The sequence below is a fragment of the Branchiostoma floridae genome, chromosome 9, assembly GCF_000003815.2.
Source record: "Branchiostoma floridae strain S238N-H82 chromosome 9, Bfl_VNyyK, whole genome shotgun sequence".
In the NCBI taxonomy this organism is placed as follows: Eukaryota; Metazoa; Chordata; class Leptocardii; order Amphioxiformes; family Branchiostomatidae; genus Branchiostoma; species Branchiostoma floridae.
The window spans coordinates 24,869,530-24,890,941 of record NC_049987.1 but is presented as its reverse complement, the minus strand read 5'-3'; the positions used below and the strand labels follow the sequence as shown (position 1 = coordinate 24,890,941).

Below are 21,412 nucleotides of genomic sequence, written 5' to 3'. Positions count from 1 at the left end.
TATCCAAGAAGGCAAAAATAAAGACAATGACAAGTTTAATGTACAATGTCATCATATCCATGTATCATGTATTGAAAAATATTATTCAATCCAAATGTAGAAGTAGAGGGAAAACTCGAAATGAGCCTTTTTCCTTTATTTTCCCTTGTCTATTTGTACCGGGCACTTGTGTTGTAACTAACTCGTGCACAGTCTGCCGTTAATGTCTAGAATTAGAGGCTTGGCAGTACAAAAGAAGATTGTTGTTACAAGATTTGATATTGCAAACATTTTGTTATTCACAGGACTGAGGTTAGTCTGTGTAACACAAACTCTGCTGTCCAGGGCTGTAACTGGCCCCTCCAGCGGATGTTTGGCGGGCTGCTATAAGCGAGATTTAATCAGGCTAGACTGAGGTAAATCTTATGACTATTCAAGCTGATGCTGCATATGTAATTGACACTGAAGACTTGTATATCATTTACATGAAAGGAAATATTCTTAGCGCACCTTGACGTCATCTATCTGATCCTGGAGGTTGTCGATGATGAGGTCTCCGACTGGCAGCCACGAAGCCTTCAGCGTCTCTCCCTCGTGCAGTTTTCCGCTCAAATCGTTCATCGCGTCGTGTAGCTGGCGCAATTTCTGTAAAAAAAAAACAAGGTGGGGTGTCATTCTATAATATTATTTGACTACATAAACTGTATAAACTGCTACGTCACCCAAAATCGCTATGCGGCACTGGGAAATCACAAATTACCCACATGCCAAAATTCAAGCGATTCCACCAAAAGGATCTCGAGTTACAGGTGTGAACACACACACACACACACACACACACACACACACACACACACACACACAACCAAAAACAATACCCCCAGCGGAGGTGAACCTCCTAACAGACGAGAGAAAAAAAAAGCAGAGAGATAAATTTCTTTTAGAAATATCAGCAGACAATAAGCATCGGGAGTTCTATCGGAGAAATGGGTGCTTGAGAAGTAACACCTCGGCGTTGCCGATCTCCTAACGATCGCAGTTCCGCTTCTAATGGGCGCTATTTGGCTGCGTGCCGAGAGCCTTATTGCCACACTTCATGATTGAGAACTTCCATCCATAACGGAGCAATGTCAGAAGGCTTTTGTTCACAGCCCTCGAGGAGAGCCGACGTTAATTTCACTCCTACAATTTCCGACGATTAATTGATACTTGCTGCGAAATTACCCCTCAGGGATACGCAGGAAATATTCAGAGGGCCACACATCATTGCAATATAGGGAAGGTTATGTATAATCATCCTTCAATGTTGGAAAGTGTGTGGGGATAAATTCTGGCGACTAAATTTGATTCTGTATCGCACGAAACGGTGTGCTGGAATTAAGAGAAAACTGACAGTCGATAAACAAAATGAGCTATCCAAGGATAGACTGAGAGAACAGTTTTTTTATTGATCATCAATGGAATCTGCTTACCCACTTGTGTTCTGCACATGGAAGGTCATGTGAAGGCTAAGTACCTGAAGCTATAAACGACAACACCGGTGGGTACTGTTACCTCCCATTACCTCACTAGGGCTCGAAACTCAATTTTGGGGCACAGAAATTCAGGTACATAAAATAAAGTAGAATGTAAGCCAAGGTCTACAGAAAAACACCTCCTATCATCTGAATTCCGGGCTCGAAATTCATTCTGGGGTACAGACATTTAGGTGCAAAGCTAGGAAACATTTTGGGTGCACGAGAGATAAAATGAAGTGGAAAATCAGAAGAGGTCTTCAGAAAATCTTCTATCATGACCTCAATATCAGGGCTCGAAATTTACTTTTCCTTTGGGAAGTTCACTGTTTTTGGTTGTGTTTGCACCTACTATGACTCAAGATCCTTATAACAGACTTGTATGAATTTCTTGAGGTCCTGAAAAAACTTGGCATTTGGAGGCCCCTAGCAGTATTTTCAGGAACTGCAGCATCTAACCTAAAAGTGTATGTGTTCAGAAAACATTTGGGTGTACAAAAAAATGTACACAAAGTAATGAAATAGAGTAAATTGTCAGCCAAACCCTACACAAATGTGCACCCACAGTTAAAAATTAGGTGCACCACCCAGTATTTCGAGCCCTACGCATGCCTCAGAGTCTGCATTATGCACAGAGAGGGGCGGAAGGGAGCAACACCAAGAGCTATCACCAAATTATGATGCAAATGATTCATGAATAGGTCGTATACCAGTCCCTAAGCGTCTTTCCGTGTGAAAGAATTTCAGGCAGTACCTAAATGGAGACAATTGGAGACAGGGAAATAAGAAATGAAAAGAGACAAGGGAAAAGAATGTATCAAAGTTTTCAAACCCAGCATTTCAAGTCCTTGCCTCTGCATACGGAGTAAGAGAGAGGCAGACAATGCCAAGAGCTATCACCAAATTATGATGGAAATGATTAATGAATAGATCGTAAACCAGTCCCTAAGTGTCTTTCCACATGAATGGATTTTGGGCAAGGGAGTACCTTAAGAATGACAAGGGAGACAAGGGCAGCATATGCATCAAACCTCCCCTATATCATAGGACTCTGCTAATGCACGGTGAGGGCATTTCAAGTCTTGCAATTTGCTGTACAATGATTGTTCTTTCAAATAAGAAAAGCCTCCACAACTTCATACACATATTATAAATATAATTTGAGACAGGAATGAGGGAATACATTCAAAACATTGTATCACAGATGGGAGAATAATTGTTTTGAAGAAAATGTAAAACACAGTGTCTTATACAGAAAGAAAATTTATCATTCTGCAGGGCCATATTAAAATGACTTGTTGGTTCCCAGATTTTTTATGAAAATAAGTCAAACATAATGAAACAAAATTTGATGATCAAGTTAACACCTTGGTTAAGTCAGTTTTATGCCATGAAGATCGTCATATTCAAGTTTTACTCTCTACCCTGTAATTTAATGAGGCCCACTTGCTACAATTTCACTTTACTATGTCCAAGAAGCTGGAAGTAAATTGTGAGGCCTCCACAAGGAAAAAACTCTCCCCCCCCACAAGGAAAAATGCATTCTCCCCAACAACAAGGAAAAAAGCACCCTCCCCTCCCACCATCGTTACTGGTCAGCCCCTAGATCACCCCAAAATATCATATGCCGTTGCTGATCATGAGAATAAAAATGGTGAATGCCAGCATTTAGCGGATAGTCAATCTACAAGTCACCTTGGCAGAATGCAGCAGGTTTCGATTCAGGGTCGGCAAGCTGCAGGAATTAACAAGTGGCCTCCAGGCTGCGAGTCAGATTCTCCATAACCAATCCTCCAAAATCGTCTTTACCTTCTAATGGTCTCATTTGAAGGCTTACGTCTGCGCTGAGTATCGATTTGGTGCCAGTTTCTTCTCAGGGAACGAGCTAAGCGATGCTCTTGTTGCTAACGTTCAAGGTCAACGTCATTCTTTTCTCGCTAATGACTGAATTGGACTGATTAAAATCGTGGGCGCAGCTTTTGGAGACGGCAGTTGGGGAAAATGAGTTGGAGATAACCCCTGCCCCGCGTTAGATCGTTCTTCTGACATTAACAATCAATGGCCTGAGATTGACTCTGCAAACATTTAAGTTGAGGACTGTAACCTTAGGATTAAAATTTGGAAAGATTTTAATCTAACTTTATATGTAGTATTCTCATAACTATTGAGGTTATAACAGATGTTATTAGAGTAGACTATTATATGGGGAGTACATATTGTACTAACAAAGAGCCCAAGCTTACAATAGACAAATGCTTTCAATAAAATCTTCCATCAATTTTACATCATGCAGTTCAGAGTTTAAGAACATCCTTCGTTGTACATTGAACAATTAAGAAGAAACATGGACTTTGAGTTCAGTATATTTTCTGAGGTCTCAGTGTTATTCCAAGGTTAAACTTAGGGTTTAATAAATCATAACGCATGTGCTAACGCTAGTTTACCTTTATCTGTGGGGTAACCTATATCAGTTATATCTACAGTGTATTTAGGATTGTCAATTCGACGGAATTTGCAATGTTTTGCAAATAACTGCAATACTTTATAATCTACTGAAATCTAAAACCACAGCCCGTTGAATTGATGTCCATAAATTGCCTGTTTTAAAAAACAACGAAAATAGGTTTCCAAGTGGATAAAGGTGAACTTACATGTAACATATCAAACACATAGTAACACAAAATGTACATACGTTTTGTACGTCATCTATCCTCTTCTGCCAGATGTCCGACCTGCCCTGGAGCTGTGCCCACTTGTCCGTCAGCGTCTTGACTTGCCTCTTCAGGTTCCTGGCGATCTCCTTAGCCTGTTCCTCAGGTGTCAAGCCCACCTTGTCTTCTTCCGTGCTCAGCTCATCGCTAAGGCTCGTTGCTGTGGTAACGAAGAGGTCACCAAGACAGGATGATAAGGATGAATATTTTTGTAAGTTTTGAATTTTACAGACATCACTATTACAGTAATTCTTAAAATTTTAACTTGAAACCACCTGTTTCCATTACTGTACAGTATGTGACTATAGCACCATAATTGCAAACTCATAACCACCGTGAATGCTCCATTTTTTCCCATACCACCACATTAATCACTGAGAATATGAAGGCATGTACGTTACTTAGTTCTGATGCAGAATCGACAATTCAATTTTGGTCTCAAAAACTGAAACTATCAACTTTCCTAGGAAACTACCTGGACCTATCTATATAATTATAAAACACTGTACAAGTTTTTTGTACAGAAGGTTATTTTCCTAGAATTGTTATTTATTTCATTATTACTATATAAAACTTGTCTGTTCAGCAAGCAGACATGGCTCTTGCAAAGGGCTAGCCCTTCTGACAGAGACAATACCATCCTAGAATTCTTGTACAAGTTACCACTGATCCACAATAAAGTTCCACATTGTATATTTCCTATTCCATTGTCACAACGTTGAACATGATTGGCAAAGATATTGTTTTCAAATGACAACTAAAGCTTAACTTAACATGGAGAAAGGAAAATGAAAGACAATACACAAACCTGACACTACTTCTACTACACGAACGAATGTTGGATGGAAATTCACCCTAGAGCAAAGCAGATAGACTTACCTCATTCTGGTTGGTATAGCATTTCTAACCTCAACCATAGGACAATCAGAGCTGAAGCGAGATGGCTACACCGTGTCAATGTTAGTGGATAAAGAAGAAGTCGTGGTGAGTCTTAAAGACAGCAGAGGCAGCAGCAAACCAGAGGGGAACACAACGAGAACGGGACCCAGTGTGGCAGGAACAGGGAAAGTCTAGCCTGGGATCCGGCCTGGTTCTAGCTCTTTTCGCTCCAATGATCACTTACTCACAAAACAGCCCCAGAAAACTTATTGAACGACTCACATTTGAATTTTTACATAAAATACAGGTGAAGAATCATGATTTTTCTTGGAGTCAGATGGTCCTTGTAATGGCATACATTACTAAAGTATGATAATTCTTTATGTTTGTGACCTCATTGATAGCAGTGACACCTAGTGCTGCAGTGCAAAGTGAACCAGTCAGTAATGCCCTGAAGAAGGTGACAGACAGTCACTGAAATATTACCTGTAATTATGTCTTTTTAGTTGCGAAGAAAGGACCTTGTCATTCAACAATACTCCAACCTGATGAAATTTTTCACAGCTCATATGTAGTAATAGGGTTCAAACAAGTATTCGGACATCACAAAGCTCCTAAGATATATTCAATCCTGAAAACACAAGATGCTAGGACTGAAAATTTAAATGGGGACAGGGCCAGATCCTTCAGTGTGGGAGAGATCATTAGAGCAAACCAGAGCTAGAACAGGACCAATTCCAGGCCAGCAAAAGATCAGGGAACCCCAAAAAAGGATCATAGTTCAACACTTTTAGTGAACTGGAAACCCCCTAACAGTAGAGGTACAAGTGAACTCAAGGTTTAGAGGTGAATAAAACAGTCAGATCTCACACAGTTCACCTTACAGCATTGTGTTGTCAACTAGTTAGGCAGAAATGTACACGAAACTGGAGAATCTGTTGCCCTTAAATGCAGCAAAATTGGGTTTGGCAAAGCCTGATAAAAGGCCAATGGAAACAGGACTAGTGAGGTTACACAAACTGGTCCCATGTTTTGACTGGCAGAATCCACAGTTTACTGGTGGGTGCCTGTTTCACACGAACAGGGTGGCACTTGTGTCACAAAGTATTACTGTCAACATACAGTTCCAAGCTCTGTGGATTAAATGATGTCATTGCTCCTATCAAACTCTTAGAAACATAGCCTTTGGTTTTCTTGAAGATCACAGTCTTTCAAGACGAGCAAAACATGTCAGTCTTGGATTTTATCATTGGATACTGAGAAAGCTACCTAGATGAACCGTGTGAGACCTGAAGGATGTTGAAAACTTGAAATCACCCCTTGTTAAAAGTAGAACAGTCCAAAGTACAGAAATGCATTGGCTCCTCTTCGACCATCCAACTTAGAATAGAGGAAAACAAAATTTTAAATTTCGGTCCCATCATCCCTTGTTTTACATGGAACGGTCCAAAGCATGCCAATGACATTGACTTCCTTGGTCCACTGAACTCAGATAAAAGGGGTGTACAGGATGTAGAATTTGGGTGCCCTTGTTCCGTGGCACTACCTGAGACACCCCTCCTTTTATGTATAGTGGTCCAAGGGAGCCAATGGCAATGGGATGGTTTGGATTGTTCCATGTTTGAAAAAGGGGCATTTTTAAATCTTGTGAACAACATTCACCAACAATAGGTACACCCATTTTTTCTACATTCATTGGTCCAAAATGAGCCTATTTTCTGTGAATTCTTTTCAAATTGTGTTCCCTTGTTCCGTGCCACTACCTGAGAGGTGCGAGTCTCCGCTGGTGTTGAGGGTGCTCCTGCTGTCCTCACCTTGCTCGACCAGGTACTCCTTACCCGTCTCAAGACTCGTCTCGATCAGCGGCCTCTTGTCCTCCACAGACTGCCGGAACAGCTGCGGGGAGAAGTGCAGAAACATTCCTTCAGATTCTCTCGCACAAGCCTTACAAGCCTGGAAAAATCCCTTCCACACCCTTGGCAGAACCCAAAAAGGATGATCAATTTCTAGAGAGTCCGGCTATCTACACAGTCCATTTTTTTATACAATGAAATCCACAAAATAAAAAGGAAATGCCATTTCAGGGGGTTAAATTTTCAAAATTAGGAGTTGTCACCAGACCCCCCTAGAAAGCTTGCGCCTTTGTCACTTGCTCATCCCAGAAATCCTCAACCTAAATCCTGGCTACGTTATCGTTGGTTGTTAGTCCTGGCAGGGAAGGAAAGGCCCGTCAACTGGCTGAATTCCAGGAAGGCACTAATTCCGGGAAGGATCTTATTCCACTGGCTGAATCAATGAAGGCTCTTACCCTCACCAAGGCTCTTACATGATACCAACCTCGGATCAATAAGTGATGAACTCGGAACACCGGCATAGACAGATGCAGTTTCCTTGTCCTAAAGCAAAGTGACTCAGGAAGACATTTCTTTCTGTGGCATTTCCTGATCCAATCATTCCTGTAGTGTGTGATGGGGCTGCCAACTGGTGCTACTTAGTGCTATTAGACCTATCATCTCAAATACACGAACTTTACATTCTATGAGAGCTTGTTGGGACAGATGAAAACTACACCGCAGCTGTTCCAAAAATCTGAACTGAAAGGAAATTCGTGAAAATGTATTGTGTATGTAAGTTTGAAATGGTAGATTTAACAATGAAAAGTAACAATATGTACTCCAATGCAACGATGAGTGGGACGGAAAAATTCTAAAACTTTTGTAAAAGCTTGAGACAGCCCTGCTGAATTCTGGCGAACAGAATATCCGAAAATAATTTCATCAGGCTGGTACGTCATAGGATAGTAGAATTTTCTTTTACATAACTGTTGACGTTTTGATGCCTGTCAGACATCTTCCTCTGAGCTTCTAACTGGAGTTCAGCTTCTCGCCACTAAATGTAGCTGATGTAAGCACCTCCTACATCGGATACCAAGAAGCAGAACTCCAATTAGAAGCTCAGAGAAAAATCAAAACGTTAGCAGGTAATATTAACTATTTGTGAAAAAGAAAACTCTTACTACTATATCTTAATACTCAAAGCCTACCTTGTGGTCTGCCTGCTGCTGCTGCACAGTGTTCAGGTCCCCTCCCACAGGCTGCATGCGCGTGAGCTCGTCCTCCTTGATGCCGCACCACTCGATGAGGTCCTGCAGGGTGATCAGCAGCTGGTTCCACTGCTCAATGTTCGCCTCCAGTCGTTGTCTGGCGGAGAGGAACACAATCCATAGTTACTAGTCCATCCAATCTATTACCCTCCAATATGTCTCTGAGTTTTTTTTGTTATGTGCTACTTCACTTTTAATTATGATTTTTCTCAGAACGCATTGGTTTAGCAGTCAAGTGATACCAAATACCACTGCCTACCCCTGCGTCAGGGAACCCAGCAGCAGTATAATCTAACCATGGATAGTGAGTGTGAGTGTGATCGCAATTCATCAAGACGTTCTTGTGATGTGCTGACCACAAATATCTTGAAACACACACAGATGCACAGACACACAAACTCACTTACTCTCTCAATCATTCAGTCTCCCTCTCACACTCACATACGCGTGGGCGCTCAAATACACACATACACACACACTGACACACACACATACATACAAACACACAGATGCCCAAATACACACACACTAAGACAACCAAAACACACACACACACACATAGACGCACAAATACACACACACACAGATGCACCAACAGTACCTGATGTCGAGCGACTTGCTCCTGAGCACGGTCCAGCGGTCGTTCATGTTGCACACACGCACACACAGACAGACAGACACAGACAGACAGACAGACACACAAACATTACCTGATGTCCAGTGACTTGCTCCTGAGCGCGGTCCAGCGGTCGTTCATGTTCTCGAGGCGCCTCTGCAGCATCTGTGCGTCCTCACAGTGCTCGATGCTCTGCAGGATATGGCGCCCGGTGTCGTTGAGCGACGACCAGACATCCTGGTGCGCGTCGATCTCCGCCTGGAGGTCCTACAGAACAACAGGCAAAAAAAATCCGTAAATAGTTTCATCAGGTTGGTAGATTAATTGAACAAAGTCTTCTTCATTCTTCTTTAATCCTTTAAACATTTTGATGACGATCTGTCGCCTTCTTCAGTACAAAATGAAACAAATACTATTAGTGCAATATATGAGCTAGACAGAGTAAGTGCAATCCGAACTTAACCAATTGCATTGCACAATTACTTGATATTGGAATGTTCTCAAATGTGATACGTCACAATACAATAGGTCAAGTCGTCAGATGGTCGTCAAAACGCTTAATGAAGAATTAAAGAAAGTTATGTAACGAAGAAGACTTTGTTCAACAGAATAAAATGGTTTTAATTCTTACAACTGCGAAACGTTTCATCAGGTTGGTGCGTCACTGAAGAAAGAGACTCTTTTTACACAACCTTTGCTTTATTTCCATTAATGTTTGGGTGAGAGTTTGTCACCTTCTTCAGGGCAATACTAACTGGTTCACTTTGTACTGCAGCACTAGGTGTCACTGCTTATAGATGCATTCCCAAATGGTTAGTAATAACATATATATATGGTGATTGTTTTATGCGATGTCAGTAAGAAAGGAGGAAGGTGGGAACGGTTTCCCAAACGTCAGTGGAAATAAAGCAAGGGTGGTGGAAAAAAATCTCTTGATTCAGCTCTAACATCACTTTTTAACTTTGAAGACATTCCGTAAGTCTTTGATAATAGCAACAGATAGGAATTCTGAAGGAAAGTTTAACTGTAATTTCAATTTGACCTGCTCAAAAATTTGACTTCCGGGACTCAAAAATTTGAACTCCAGTCTTTGTCAAGGAATTTACAAGATTTTACAAGACATTACAAGATTTGCTCATTCCTTGACAAAGACAGTCAAAATTTGGGTACCCAGATGTAAGTCCAATTTTTGTGTTGAAAATCACAGTTCATAACTTAGATTCAGAATAACTTCTACCAAGTTTTCTACCAAGTTGAACACAGATAAACTTGCCAACAGTTTTGCACATCAAATTCCCCCACCCCCCCACATCTAAAAAACTAATTGCAAAAGCTGGACTGAACAACTTGAAACATACAATAATAAAATTCAACATATGCCGAGTATCGACAAACTAAAGCTCATCATTCAACATATAAAATGAAGGGAAACATTGAACTCAACATTGCAAAACAAGCAGAACACATTCAAAGAAAAACAGCTGTATGAATCAAACTACAAGATTGTTACATTTCTACAAGCTGGCAAACTGCTACAGCTGAAAAGGAAAATACATTGTAGCAGATAACAGAAAAAAACATCAAGCTTTTATGATAGCACAGTGGTACTAAAAATAACAGCCTGCACTATATCTCCACTTGTATCAATCAAACATCATGTACATGTACTGTAACAAAGCTGTCTTCTGCTGATACCGCTAGTTAGGCAAAATGTTCACGGAAGTCGGATAATACAAAACCAGGACTCAAAAGGACAAGTTGTACAGCTGATAATTGCTAAAAGTATTTTAAACTCAAACATTTTTCTACAATGACTAAGAAAGAGTTTGTTGAGTGTTCCCTCTAGCCAAGCCTCTGCTGCATATAAGTTGCTATGTTTATAGAAACAATACAAACCATGACTGAAAAGCCCAATTTGCAAAGCTAAGATCATAAAACTATTTCCTCTGGTTTCTGATAATTCAAACGTTTACTACGATCCCAAAGATAGAGTATTCCCTCTACCCAAGCCTGTTGTAAACTGCTATGTTAATAGAAATCAAACAATACAGACCAAGTCTGATCATGAAAAGCCCAACATGAGCAAGAGTATTGCCTATGGTTTTTGATAACTTGAACATTTCTTACGACACCTAAGGAGTTTCTACGATACCTAAAATTAGTAAGAAAGAGCCTTCCCTCTAGCAAAGCCTGTGGTATCTTGCTATGAGAGCAGAAATCAAAACAATACAAACCATGACTGTAAAGGACAACTTGCAAAGGTGAGATCATAAGTTGATAACTCAAAAATTTTCTACATTCCCTAAGAAGGAGTCTTCTCTCTAGCCAGGCCTGTGGTATGCTGCTATGAGCCTACATGGGTGGTTGGGTACTGTGCACCAACAACAAACTACCAAGGAAGATCAGTGGAGTATCATGCCTTCTTAAGTGCCTTGGGGGAACGTCTTATTCTCACCTGGGTTCTGTTACCTGACATCAAAGGTGTTACTGGTATTGCAGGTATGTGGAGAAAAGCAGTGCAGGTTTGGGGAGGATTTAGATTAATTCTGAACGTTACATCTCTAAAACTGATATCAAAAGTTACCCCATAAGATGATTGGTTAGCAAAATCTATAAATTGCACTTTGAGCCCAAAGTGATGAATAAATGGGATTACATTGTACATGTATGCTGACCACAACCACCATTTGATATCCAAGTCTTTGGCATGACTCAGCCGGGGATCAAACTTACAATCTACCAACTGCAAGACAAACACTCTACCCACTTTGCACCGGTTACAATACGGTCAGGACAGTAGGCAAATACACGCATATAGTTTCTTTGTTATAAAATTGGCCACAAAAGTTGCCTGTACCATTGCTTGGCCCTAATTCCCTGCATGCCAAACGGATCCCTTGGAATGCTTCCCTTTGAGACACCAAGAGAAACAACAGTTAATGAGGGTCAACCCCAAGTTCATTCCAACATTCAAGGTGACGATCCTGCGTTGCATCAACATATGGTTCGTATCTCCGCCCACCAGTGACGGTAAGGCCTCCAAAACAAGACTGGTACACCGGCCAGGAATGCTGTCAACCAGCGCCTGTTCTTTGACAGAATTTTGCCACCAGAGACGGAAAAAATGTTGCCCATTCCGTCCTTTTGATGAACAAAAATCGGCATGTAAAGATATTAAAACAGATGTCATTGAACCAAGCAGTCTACCAGCAAAATTGGCCCCTGAAAATGCAGGAAATAGTGTTTCAGAGGGTCTGGATTTCAAACTTTTTCAGGGGAATCATGCCCCCACCCCCTATAGGATCATCACGACTTCTGGCCTTGACAGGATTTCCAAATTCAAATTCCAGGGTACAGAAAAAAAATTCAGGCTGTCGACCATGACTCTGCATTTGGCAGGTTGTCAGAGAGAGAAGAATTATTTTCTGACTTCTGCCTAGGAGCGGCTTTAGGAGCGCTTTTAACGCCAGAGGATTTTCCCATTCATGCCAGTCGTTTTCGGCAATATTGTGTGACGCGCGCTGAAACCCGAAACGGTTAACTTCTGACTAAGTTTCATCCTGGGGAAGATTTGCAGCATTTCTAAAAGGTGGAGGATTAACCCGAGGGGCGCCCTGCATCTGCTGCCGCGGCAACGGCTCGAAGAGAGGGTGCGCACAAATGGGGCATTGGGCTCACCTGCATCAGTTGCCATGGCAACGGTGACATAGATGATCAGGTGTTACGAGGAGCGTGGTCATCAAAAAGTGGAGTGAAATCCCAAACATTTCTTGGCTAGGATTTTCCAGGCTTTTCTGTATAGCACCTGATAATGGCTTGCAAAGAAATGGGTCGAGTTCAGGCTGGCTTGGGCATTTTTTTCCCACATGCCTCGCATAGATGGAAGTGGACTTTCTTCTTTTTTTGAAGGTCCTACTGTCCGCACTACTTACTAATGTTTGCTTGGTACTTCACAGACCTTTAGGGAGTGCCGAAATTGCTGTAGGTATGTACAATGAGGTTTTGCCAAAAACCATCCAGACAGTTACAGCCTTGCAAAGATGGGAGGCAAGTTGGAATGCGTGCCCGATAGCTGTAATTTTGAGACAGTGGTGTTTTGCCGAGAACTATCCAGACAGAACATTGTAACTGCCTTGCATACTGTAGATGGAGAGAACTTGGCCTCTTTTTGGAGGCCCCACTGTATGTTCCACTTTGCTTGGTCTAGATGGACCTTCAGGGACTGCCCAGACAGCTGTAGTTCTGAGACAGAGATGTTTTTCCAAGACCCACCCAGACAGTACATTGTAACTGTCCTGCATACTGTATATTACGTAGATGGAGTAAAGTTCTACTTATGTTTGCTTGGGCTGGACAGACCTTAAGGGAATGGCAAGAGAGTTGTAGTTCTGGAATGGTGGTGTTTTGCCAAGACTCATCCTGACAGTACATCGTGTCTTCCCCCATAGATGGAGTCAAGTTTGCTTCTTTTTTTAAGGCCCCACTGTCCCTTCTACTTGCTAATGTTTGCTTGGTTTCCAGTCTCTCGAAAGACCTTCAGGGAATGCATGCCCCATAGCTGTAGTTTTGAGACAGTGGTGTTCTGCCAAGAACAATCCAGACAGTACATTGTAACTGCCTTGCATACTGCAGATGGAGACAACTTGGCCTCTTGTTGCAGGCCCCACTGTACGCTCTACCTATGTTTGTTTGGTCTTGACAGACATTCAGGGAATACCCAGAGAGCTGTAGTTCTGGAACAGTGCATGTTTTGCCAAGACTTGTATAGACAGCTACAGCCTTGCACAAATGGGAGTCAAGTTAGCTTTTTTTTGTTGCTTATTTCCTTCTCTATTTCACCAGCATTTCTTTGCTTAGTCTTGCCAGACCTTCAGGGAATGCCCAGCTAGCTGTAGTTCTATAACAGCAGTGTGTTGCCAAGTCCCTACCAGACAGTTACTGATGTCCCGGCTGAAGGGAGTCAGAGCGCTCCGTCAGAAGAGCTCTGACCCTGACCGAATGTTGACGTTACAGAGAAAAGTAATCCTCAAGAGCGACAGGAACTCAACAGCACAGAATGTTACGAGTCAAGGATTTCTGTCTGCCTTTCATGGTAGCAAAGTTCAAATGCTCTCTGCTTCTTCAAACGTGCATCTGTGTTGGTAGAACATATTCTGGATTTCAGTTTAACTGTAATTTAAAACACAAAAAGGGACTTTCCAAAAGAATTTTATTGTCTTGGTGAAGGAATGAGTATCCACTGCTTCTTTGGCTTGGTTTGGGAAGTCAAACTTTTGCATTGGAATTTACCGTTCAACTTTGATACAGAAAGCTATATGCTTTGGTTCAGGATATGACTGAGGCAGAAAAATTGACTGACAGGTAGTCCTCTACTTAGATGTAGGCTGACCCCCCCCCCCTTCCATCCAGTGGTATAAGCCATGGTGACTTTAATTTAAAAAGAAGACAAAGTTCAAGGCATTCTCTGCTTAAGCCCACTTCAAAAGCAAACGGATGCCCGGCGTTAACCTCTCTACTATCAATATAAAATAGAGCTCACAACGTTCAACCCTGCAGACACGGTACAAGCAAAACTGCATAGGAAGGGGACTCCTCACAAAGACACACTTGTGTCGTTATTTGTGGTAAGGCCTCGGTCTAGCCGAAGATAAAAAACAAACTTGTGTTTTTCCTTCCAGAGTAAATCTTGAAGACGTACAACGAGGATTAAGGAAGCTCCCGCGTGATTTGTGGTTTGTGAAATGCCAGGCTTACCCTAGCTACACCAGTAGCAACATGGTACTCATACCAGGCATTTTCACTATCAAAGGCTATTTTTAAACCCAGTCTTGGGGGAAAAGAACAATTTTCAACAGGATCTTAGTTAAGTCATGGTGTTGGCATTTGTTTGGTATTTGTGGAAAGACCAAGGTGATGAGATATACACTGACATTCAAGACTTACGAGCTTTAAAATAAACATTTTCTTCATGTTTTTCGACACCATAGTGCATAATATTTGTTTCAAGGCCTTCTTTTGAAATCCTACAAATTTTTCATCAAATTCTTAAACTTAGAGATAAAGCACAACACTAGGACTTGAAATACTGTGATTTTGGGCAACTACTATGTGGTCAATTTTTGATTGTGGGTCCACCAGTGCACCTAGATATTTACGTACACTTTTTTTACCTGTTTTGTGTCTTTAAAGGTACTATTTCTAGGGTTACTATTACAAGAAGAAGAATACAGGGAGTTTTTTGCATGTCCAGAACTGGTTCCCGAAGTTTATAATTTTTTCTAACGGTTTTACAAGTAAGTCCCAATCTAACTTGGTGTTGGTTACGTAAAGTTTAGTCTTTTCCACAAAGTCCAGTTCCGGTTTGGTGTACAGATACACAGCAACAACTATTACCATTTTAAAACCAACGACTTGGCTGCAAAACACACATGTAACAGTTCCTCCCTAACCAGTGGCATTATCAGTCCTGGTGATCTTGGCCGAGCTTGTTTGTACCCCAAAGGCACGGTTACCATCAACAGTCCCGGCCAACTATTTCAGGAAAACCTGCTTTGCCTCAAACAGCCACTTGACCCTGTCATTTAATGTGCTCAAAAATGTGTGTTTACAAGTTTTCTCCCACTGCCTGAGGTATTTCGGCCCTGCCCCACTTTTATGTATCACTGGTAAGGCCTAACCAAACTGACATCTTGGTTCTTGGATTTTTAAAAGTGAAAATATGTGTTAGCAACATTTCTTCCATTGCCTTAGGTATTTCGGCCTGGCCACATTTTATGTTTCACTGGAAAGGCCTAAGGGTTATTTATTATGTTGGTTTTCGAATTTTTTTTAAGTGATAACATAGCAAGTGGACATCATAAAAGAAACGGGCAGGGAGGAAAATTTGAATATTACTATAATATTCACTCCATAAAACTGATTGCACCAAGGCATAAACCTGGTCCTTTGGCTTTGTTTTCAGAATGTTTTTTCAGACATAATAAAACTAGTGGGAAGAGGAAACCTTGCATGACTGTATTCACTCCATAAAACTGAGTACACCAAGGTATAAACCTAGCTTTGTTTTCATTATGTTTTTCAGTTTGGCATATTTTTGTTTAACAAATCCGAGAACCAACCAATCGAATTGGCGTGGCCTAAGGGACTTTCAACATTTTGTTTCGCTAAGGACAAGCTAGTTAAAGTTTTGTAGTGTTGACGTAACGATAATGTCTATTCCACAGACCACTATCTGCTGCAGTGACAAGACCCAAGTGTTGGCAAGCTGGACAGCTTTCTATTCTAAGAAGCCTTTATAAAATGCAGCATTAGAGGTAACATACGACAGACATGAACGAGATGGTAGGAGGCCAAAACTCATAGCACTTCTTTAGAGTTCTTCCTTACATCAAAAGCTATTATATTAGCCAGAAAAAAATCAAAACCTAGTATGTCCAAACAAAAGATACAAAAGCCGGAAGTTCACTTGCAGTGCCTAGGAAACCTGCCAGGAGGCCAACAATCAACCTTTACCTTTGTCTTCTTAAGACCAAACACACAAAATATCACCAATATCCATCCAAAGGTTCTTAAGTTTCCAGACCACAAATATTCCGAAAAACACAAATGCAAACACACCACAAACAAAAACTCCAGTTTTCATGGGGTAATAAAACACTCAGAGCAAGTGTATTCTTGATTACGCTTAATAACTATCTATTCAGAACTTTGCAGTAACTTGCCCGATGCAAGTACAGTAGAAGCCGTTTTATTGCACAGCCTATTTGCCAGCGTATTTTGTGCAATTATCCGGGTGGTGCAATAATGCAAAGTTATCCAGCTGGACTGCACCGGTTTGGGATTTTGGAATTCCGTGTAGTTAAGAGAAGTGTGCGTTAATCCGTTGTGCAATTAACTGGCTTCTACTGTATAACCTGCTAGTGAGAGCATTCAGAAAGTGTGACTCTGAAGGACTTTGGTAAACAGGCTTGAGGGTGATTGGTTTATAATGTAAACAGCTCAGGAAAGGTGTGTCAACAATCGTCAGCACACCTATGACCAAACCAGGATACAGTCAATCGGAAACAACAACAAACCAGGATACACATGTGTATTAAACTGTTATTATTGTTCTGGAAACTTTTCTTTTTCTCTGGAAGTCTGAAGTAAATAAACTGAAGAATTAAGTATACTGTTTTAATGTAATATTAAGAAGAGAAATGTAAAGTGCTCCCTAACAAATACACAAATTGAAGTACTGCATGCATGTACACTTTTGAGTTTTGTACACTGAAAATTGGAAACGTGTTCCTAGTTTTCGACAGCGGGTGCACTGGTGATATTTCTGTATGATTATAAAACTAAAGGCACTTTTGTATAATGTATCGTAATATAATAAAGCCATTGTGGTATTAATTGCTAATATCTGAAGTTAGCTACGAATTGGGTTCAACCAAGGTCAAACCTGTTATCAATAAGGTTTGTTGACATTATAAACTCTACAGACTTATCATGCAACACATATAAACCATGCCCCTCTTTGTGGGTTTCTCCTTGGTGTAAATAAAGTTCCTCACATTAGCCTGGGCTCAGGGTGTTTTCAGTGTGGCCTTTTGGTTTGTTTTGATACCGCTCCATTTGCTATGTTTGGGATTAAGGTCTTTTTACTGACTTTCCATCATCTTGGGAGGTTTGTGCCATTATTGTGGTCAGCAGTTTTGTTTCTTAGTGAAAAAAAATCAACCACTGAACAGTTAAGATTTTACAAAAGTCAAGTTTTTCCTCCAATTTTACCAAGCAAGTGGCATGGGCTTGCTGATACACATATGGGAAAAAGGATACAAACAAACTGTATGAGAGTCCCAAGCTGTCTGTCAACTGCAGGGAGTCAGTTGTTTTCATGCTGTTATCAGGGAAGTCAAGGACAACGGCCAGTGGGAGATATGTATAGAAAAACCTTCAGGAAACTTTCAATGTTTCTTTCTGGCCTTGGAACTAACATGTACCAGTTTTCCTGGGGTTTGCAGCTAGCTAAGTCAAGGACTAGCTATGACTAGCTGTTTTCCTACAGTTGAAAGCAAAGTCAAGGGAAAGGACCAATTGATAACGTGTAAAAGAAAACTTTTGAGGAAACTTTCAATGTTTCTTTCCGGCCTTGGAACTAACAATGTACCAGTTTTCCTGAGGTTTGCAGCCAAGTCAAGGACTAGCAAGGAACTATTGCTTTCCTATGGTTGACAGTAAAGTCAAGGACAAGGACCAGTTGGAGATATATAAAAGAAAAACCTTCAGGAAACTTTCAATGTTTCTTTCTGGCCTTGGAACTAACATGTACCAGTTTTCCTGGGGTTTGCAGCCAAGTCAAGGACTGGCAAGGAACTATTGCTTTCCTATGGTTGACAGCAAAGTCAAGGAAAAGGGCCAGTGGAAGACGTGTAAAAGAAACCTTGAGGAAATTTTCACTGTTTCTTTCTGGCCTTGGGACAAACGTGCACCAGTTTCCTGGGGTTTGCAGCCAAGTCAAGGACTAGCAAGGAACTGTAGTTGTTTTCCTACAGATGACAGCAAAGTGAAAGATAAGGACCAATTGAAGACGTGTGAAAGAAAACTTTTGAAGAAACTTTAAATGTTTCCTTCTGGCCTTGGAAGGAACAAGCACCAGTTTTCTGGGGTTTGCAGCCAAGTCAAGGACTACTTAAGAACTGTAGTTGTTTTCCTACAGTTGACAGCAAAGTCAAGGAAAAGGGCCAGTGGAAGACGTGTAAAAGAAACCTTGAGGAAATTTTCACTGTTTCTTTCTGGCCTTGGAACTAACATGCACCAGTTTTCCTGGGGTTTGCAGCCAAGTCAAGGACTAGCAAGGAACTGTAGTTTTCCTATGGTTGACAGCAATGTCAAGGAAAAGGGCCTGTGTGAGACCTGTAAAAGAAACCTTGAGGAAACTTTCAATGTTTCTTTCTGGCCTTGGAACAAACATGCACCAGTTTTACTGGGGTTTGCAGCCAAGCCAAGGACTAGCAAGGAACTGTTGTTTTCCTATGGTTGACAGCAATGTCAAGGAAAAGGACATATGAAAGAAAACTTTCACGAAACTTTCAATGCTTCTTTCTGGCCTTGGGACTAACATGTACCAGTGGAAGTGCAAATTGGCTGTCAGGTTAGCTTGAACTTGAAAGATGATGTGTGTAACAGAATTCTGTGACCTAGGTTACACTTGACCTTCGCTGAGATTTGATTTATGGTCCTTCTACAGATGCCTGGCATGTTATAATAGGCTCAAGTCCGAGTGATCCAAATGTAATTATGCCCCCCCCCCCAAATGGAAGCACCACATACAATAAATACAATTACCCTGGTACCCAATTAATGAAGACTAGGTGTGCTTACAAATATCAAATCACACCATTCAGTACAGTAATAATGAAAACTGTTCTATTGGGTGGATGCCAATACTGTCTTCTTCAACTTCAAGTTCAAGTAACATCCGATTTGTTTCAACAGGTGGATGGATACAACAAGTCAAGCGCCATGGGGGTGGGCAGATTTACAAGGAAGTGCCAGTAATAACATCGCCAGGGTGAGCTCCAACAAGCCAAAGTCACGCTAACATCGCTTCAGAAGTATGGGAGCTACTCGGGTCCTATCCTATCGGACAGGGTTACATTCTTCACAATAAAGCTATTAGCCGGTCGGTGTGCTTTCCCCACACGGTAGATTAGCAATGGAGTTTTGTGTGAAAACATGAACTTAGTTGTTGTACTTAAACAATTATGACAGTTACAGACACATTAAACAAGCAACCCAGTATGGCAGCAATGTATAGCGGTCATCAAAATGATGTAAAATCAAAATTAGAATGTATACCAGGGACCAAGAAGCAACCTTACCAGTACTGTGTTTTAGTGTCTTGAGAGTAAAAAAAAGTTAACTAGGTGTCAAACCTGGAGGAAAGTTGGACCTTAAAACCAATCTTATGACTCCGACTAAAAAGACAAAGTGTTTCGTGAGTGTTGAGTTTGAAAGGAAGCCTTACAAGTACATTGTATCCAATCTGTGAAATGTAGTAAACACCTGCAAACAAAAACACACCTAGAAAGACCTACTGAAGAATGTAATGGTGACACCAAATGTTAAAGAGAGACATGGAAAACCATCCAGAACCTAACTTCAGGGCATTCGAAAATCCACATGGACCTGAAATGACAGTGATCTGATTATATGAGGGGTGACCCAAACTGGAAACCAGAATTTCTACCTGGCCAAAAATCTCAACTCCAACTCTACTTCAGAAAGAAACATGGCAGCCACAGAAAAACATCCCGACTCCTGCCAAATCCCTGTCCCACAGCCTAGAGCTGTTCAGCGCAGCCATGAGATTTAGCTATCACAGATGGCCTATATACGACCTCCCAAGTAAACACTTCAGTAGATTACATGTTCTAGATGACGTTTCCCTCTCCAAAAACACATTTCCATGTCGAAAACACTCCTTCGTACAACCCTACTCCGTGTTCGCGAACCAACAGGTGATAATTCACGACTTGAGATTTACCTGTTCGAACTTTAACAGCATGTCCTTGACAGAGAAGGTCAGTTCAATCATAGCATAAGACACCCATGAGACGAGGGAGGGCTTGGTATCCAGGGTCGCGCCTGACAGAAACCATATCCACCATCCCGTGCCCGTCACGCCGTCGCATCCTGTCCCTTCCGTGGCCGACCTCTCACCTCTCCTCCCCTCCCCGCCGGGTATCCGTTTGGAATATCCCGTTCTGGAGGTCCATAGCGAACTCACGTTGACAAACTCCGCACCACCATCCCCTGCACTGCAACAACTCCTGCTGTCCCACCACTATCCATCCGTCCGGAAGCAGGCATCCCTGGGCAAGCCTTTGCGGTAAACCTATCCGCAGTATTGATTGCTGTTTTAAAGCATTCCAAACATGGTTTTCAGCCTAACATTTGCATTCCTGCCAAAAACCTCCTCACTCCAGTCCGCTGTGGTTAAGAAGACATGCCTGTGCCAAGCTCTCAGCACCCTGCGTAAAACGTCTTATCTCTTCCAGGATCACCTTTCCTCTTTAAGGTTCTGTACCTGAGTCGGACACCTTCTTGGCTGTGCTTGAGTAAGTTTGAAGTGGCCTGGGGTGATTAAAGGGTTTCCTAACAAGCAGTTTCCACATGCTAATAAGGAAAGGTTGGGTGCACTGAGTTAGGCAACCTTACTACAATGCAGTAGTGGTAGTAGTAGCAATGGATTTGAGAGGGTTGTGGTCTGTGTTGTAGAATTCCCTAACTAGACAGCAAGGTGCATCTGAGGCCAGCTGTTGTCTGTGTGGAAGTATAAGTCTTGACAGACAAGACCACACAAGACAAATGCTTGTCAAACTGGAGATAGAACATCTTGCAGCAGACCTAGTGTTATGGGGAAAGCTTGCATGCGTCATCAGAGATACGCAGCTCAAGTAGATTGAATGCCTTGCAAGGGGCATCAGAAAGATTAACTGCGCATTAACCAAATCATCTTAGATTACTCTTGAAATGGTTGACATTTGCTATCTTACAGTTTAAGAGAAAAAGAATCCCCTCAAAATCCTTTTACATTTTTGGTATTTTGAGATTATTCTACATG

At 41.5% G+C, this 21,412-nt stretch overlaps 1 protein-coding gene across 22 annotated transcripts in view; it reads right to left on the bottom strand.

Moving 5' to 3' along the window:
* The window catches only part of LOC118422915 (dystrophin-like), a 232,797-nt gene that overhangs the window by 59,624 nt on the left and 151,761 nt on the right, over nucleotides 1–21,412 (bottom strand). For 20 of the 22 annotated variants that reach the window (XM_035830778.1, XM_035830765.1, XM_035830766.1 and 17 more), the window contains 5 exons: nucleotides 8,897–9,069; nucleotides 8,127–8,283; nucleotides 6,847–6,979; nucleotides 4,186–4,364; nucleotides 490–624 (listed from right to left, as the gene is read on the bottom strand). In XM_035830778.1, the coding sequence (XP_035686671.1) occupies nucleotides 490–624; nucleotides 4,186–4,364; nucleotides 6,847–6,979; nucleotides 8,127–8,283; nucleotides 8,897–9,069 (777 nt within the window). The remainder of the gene's footprint in view (nucleotides 1–489; nucleotides 625–4,185; nucleotides 4,365–6,846; nucleotides 6,980–8,126; nucleotides 8,284–8,896; nucleotides 9,070–21,412) is intronic. The other 2 variants (XM_035830771.1, XM_035830774.1) reach the window with 2 other exon arrangements.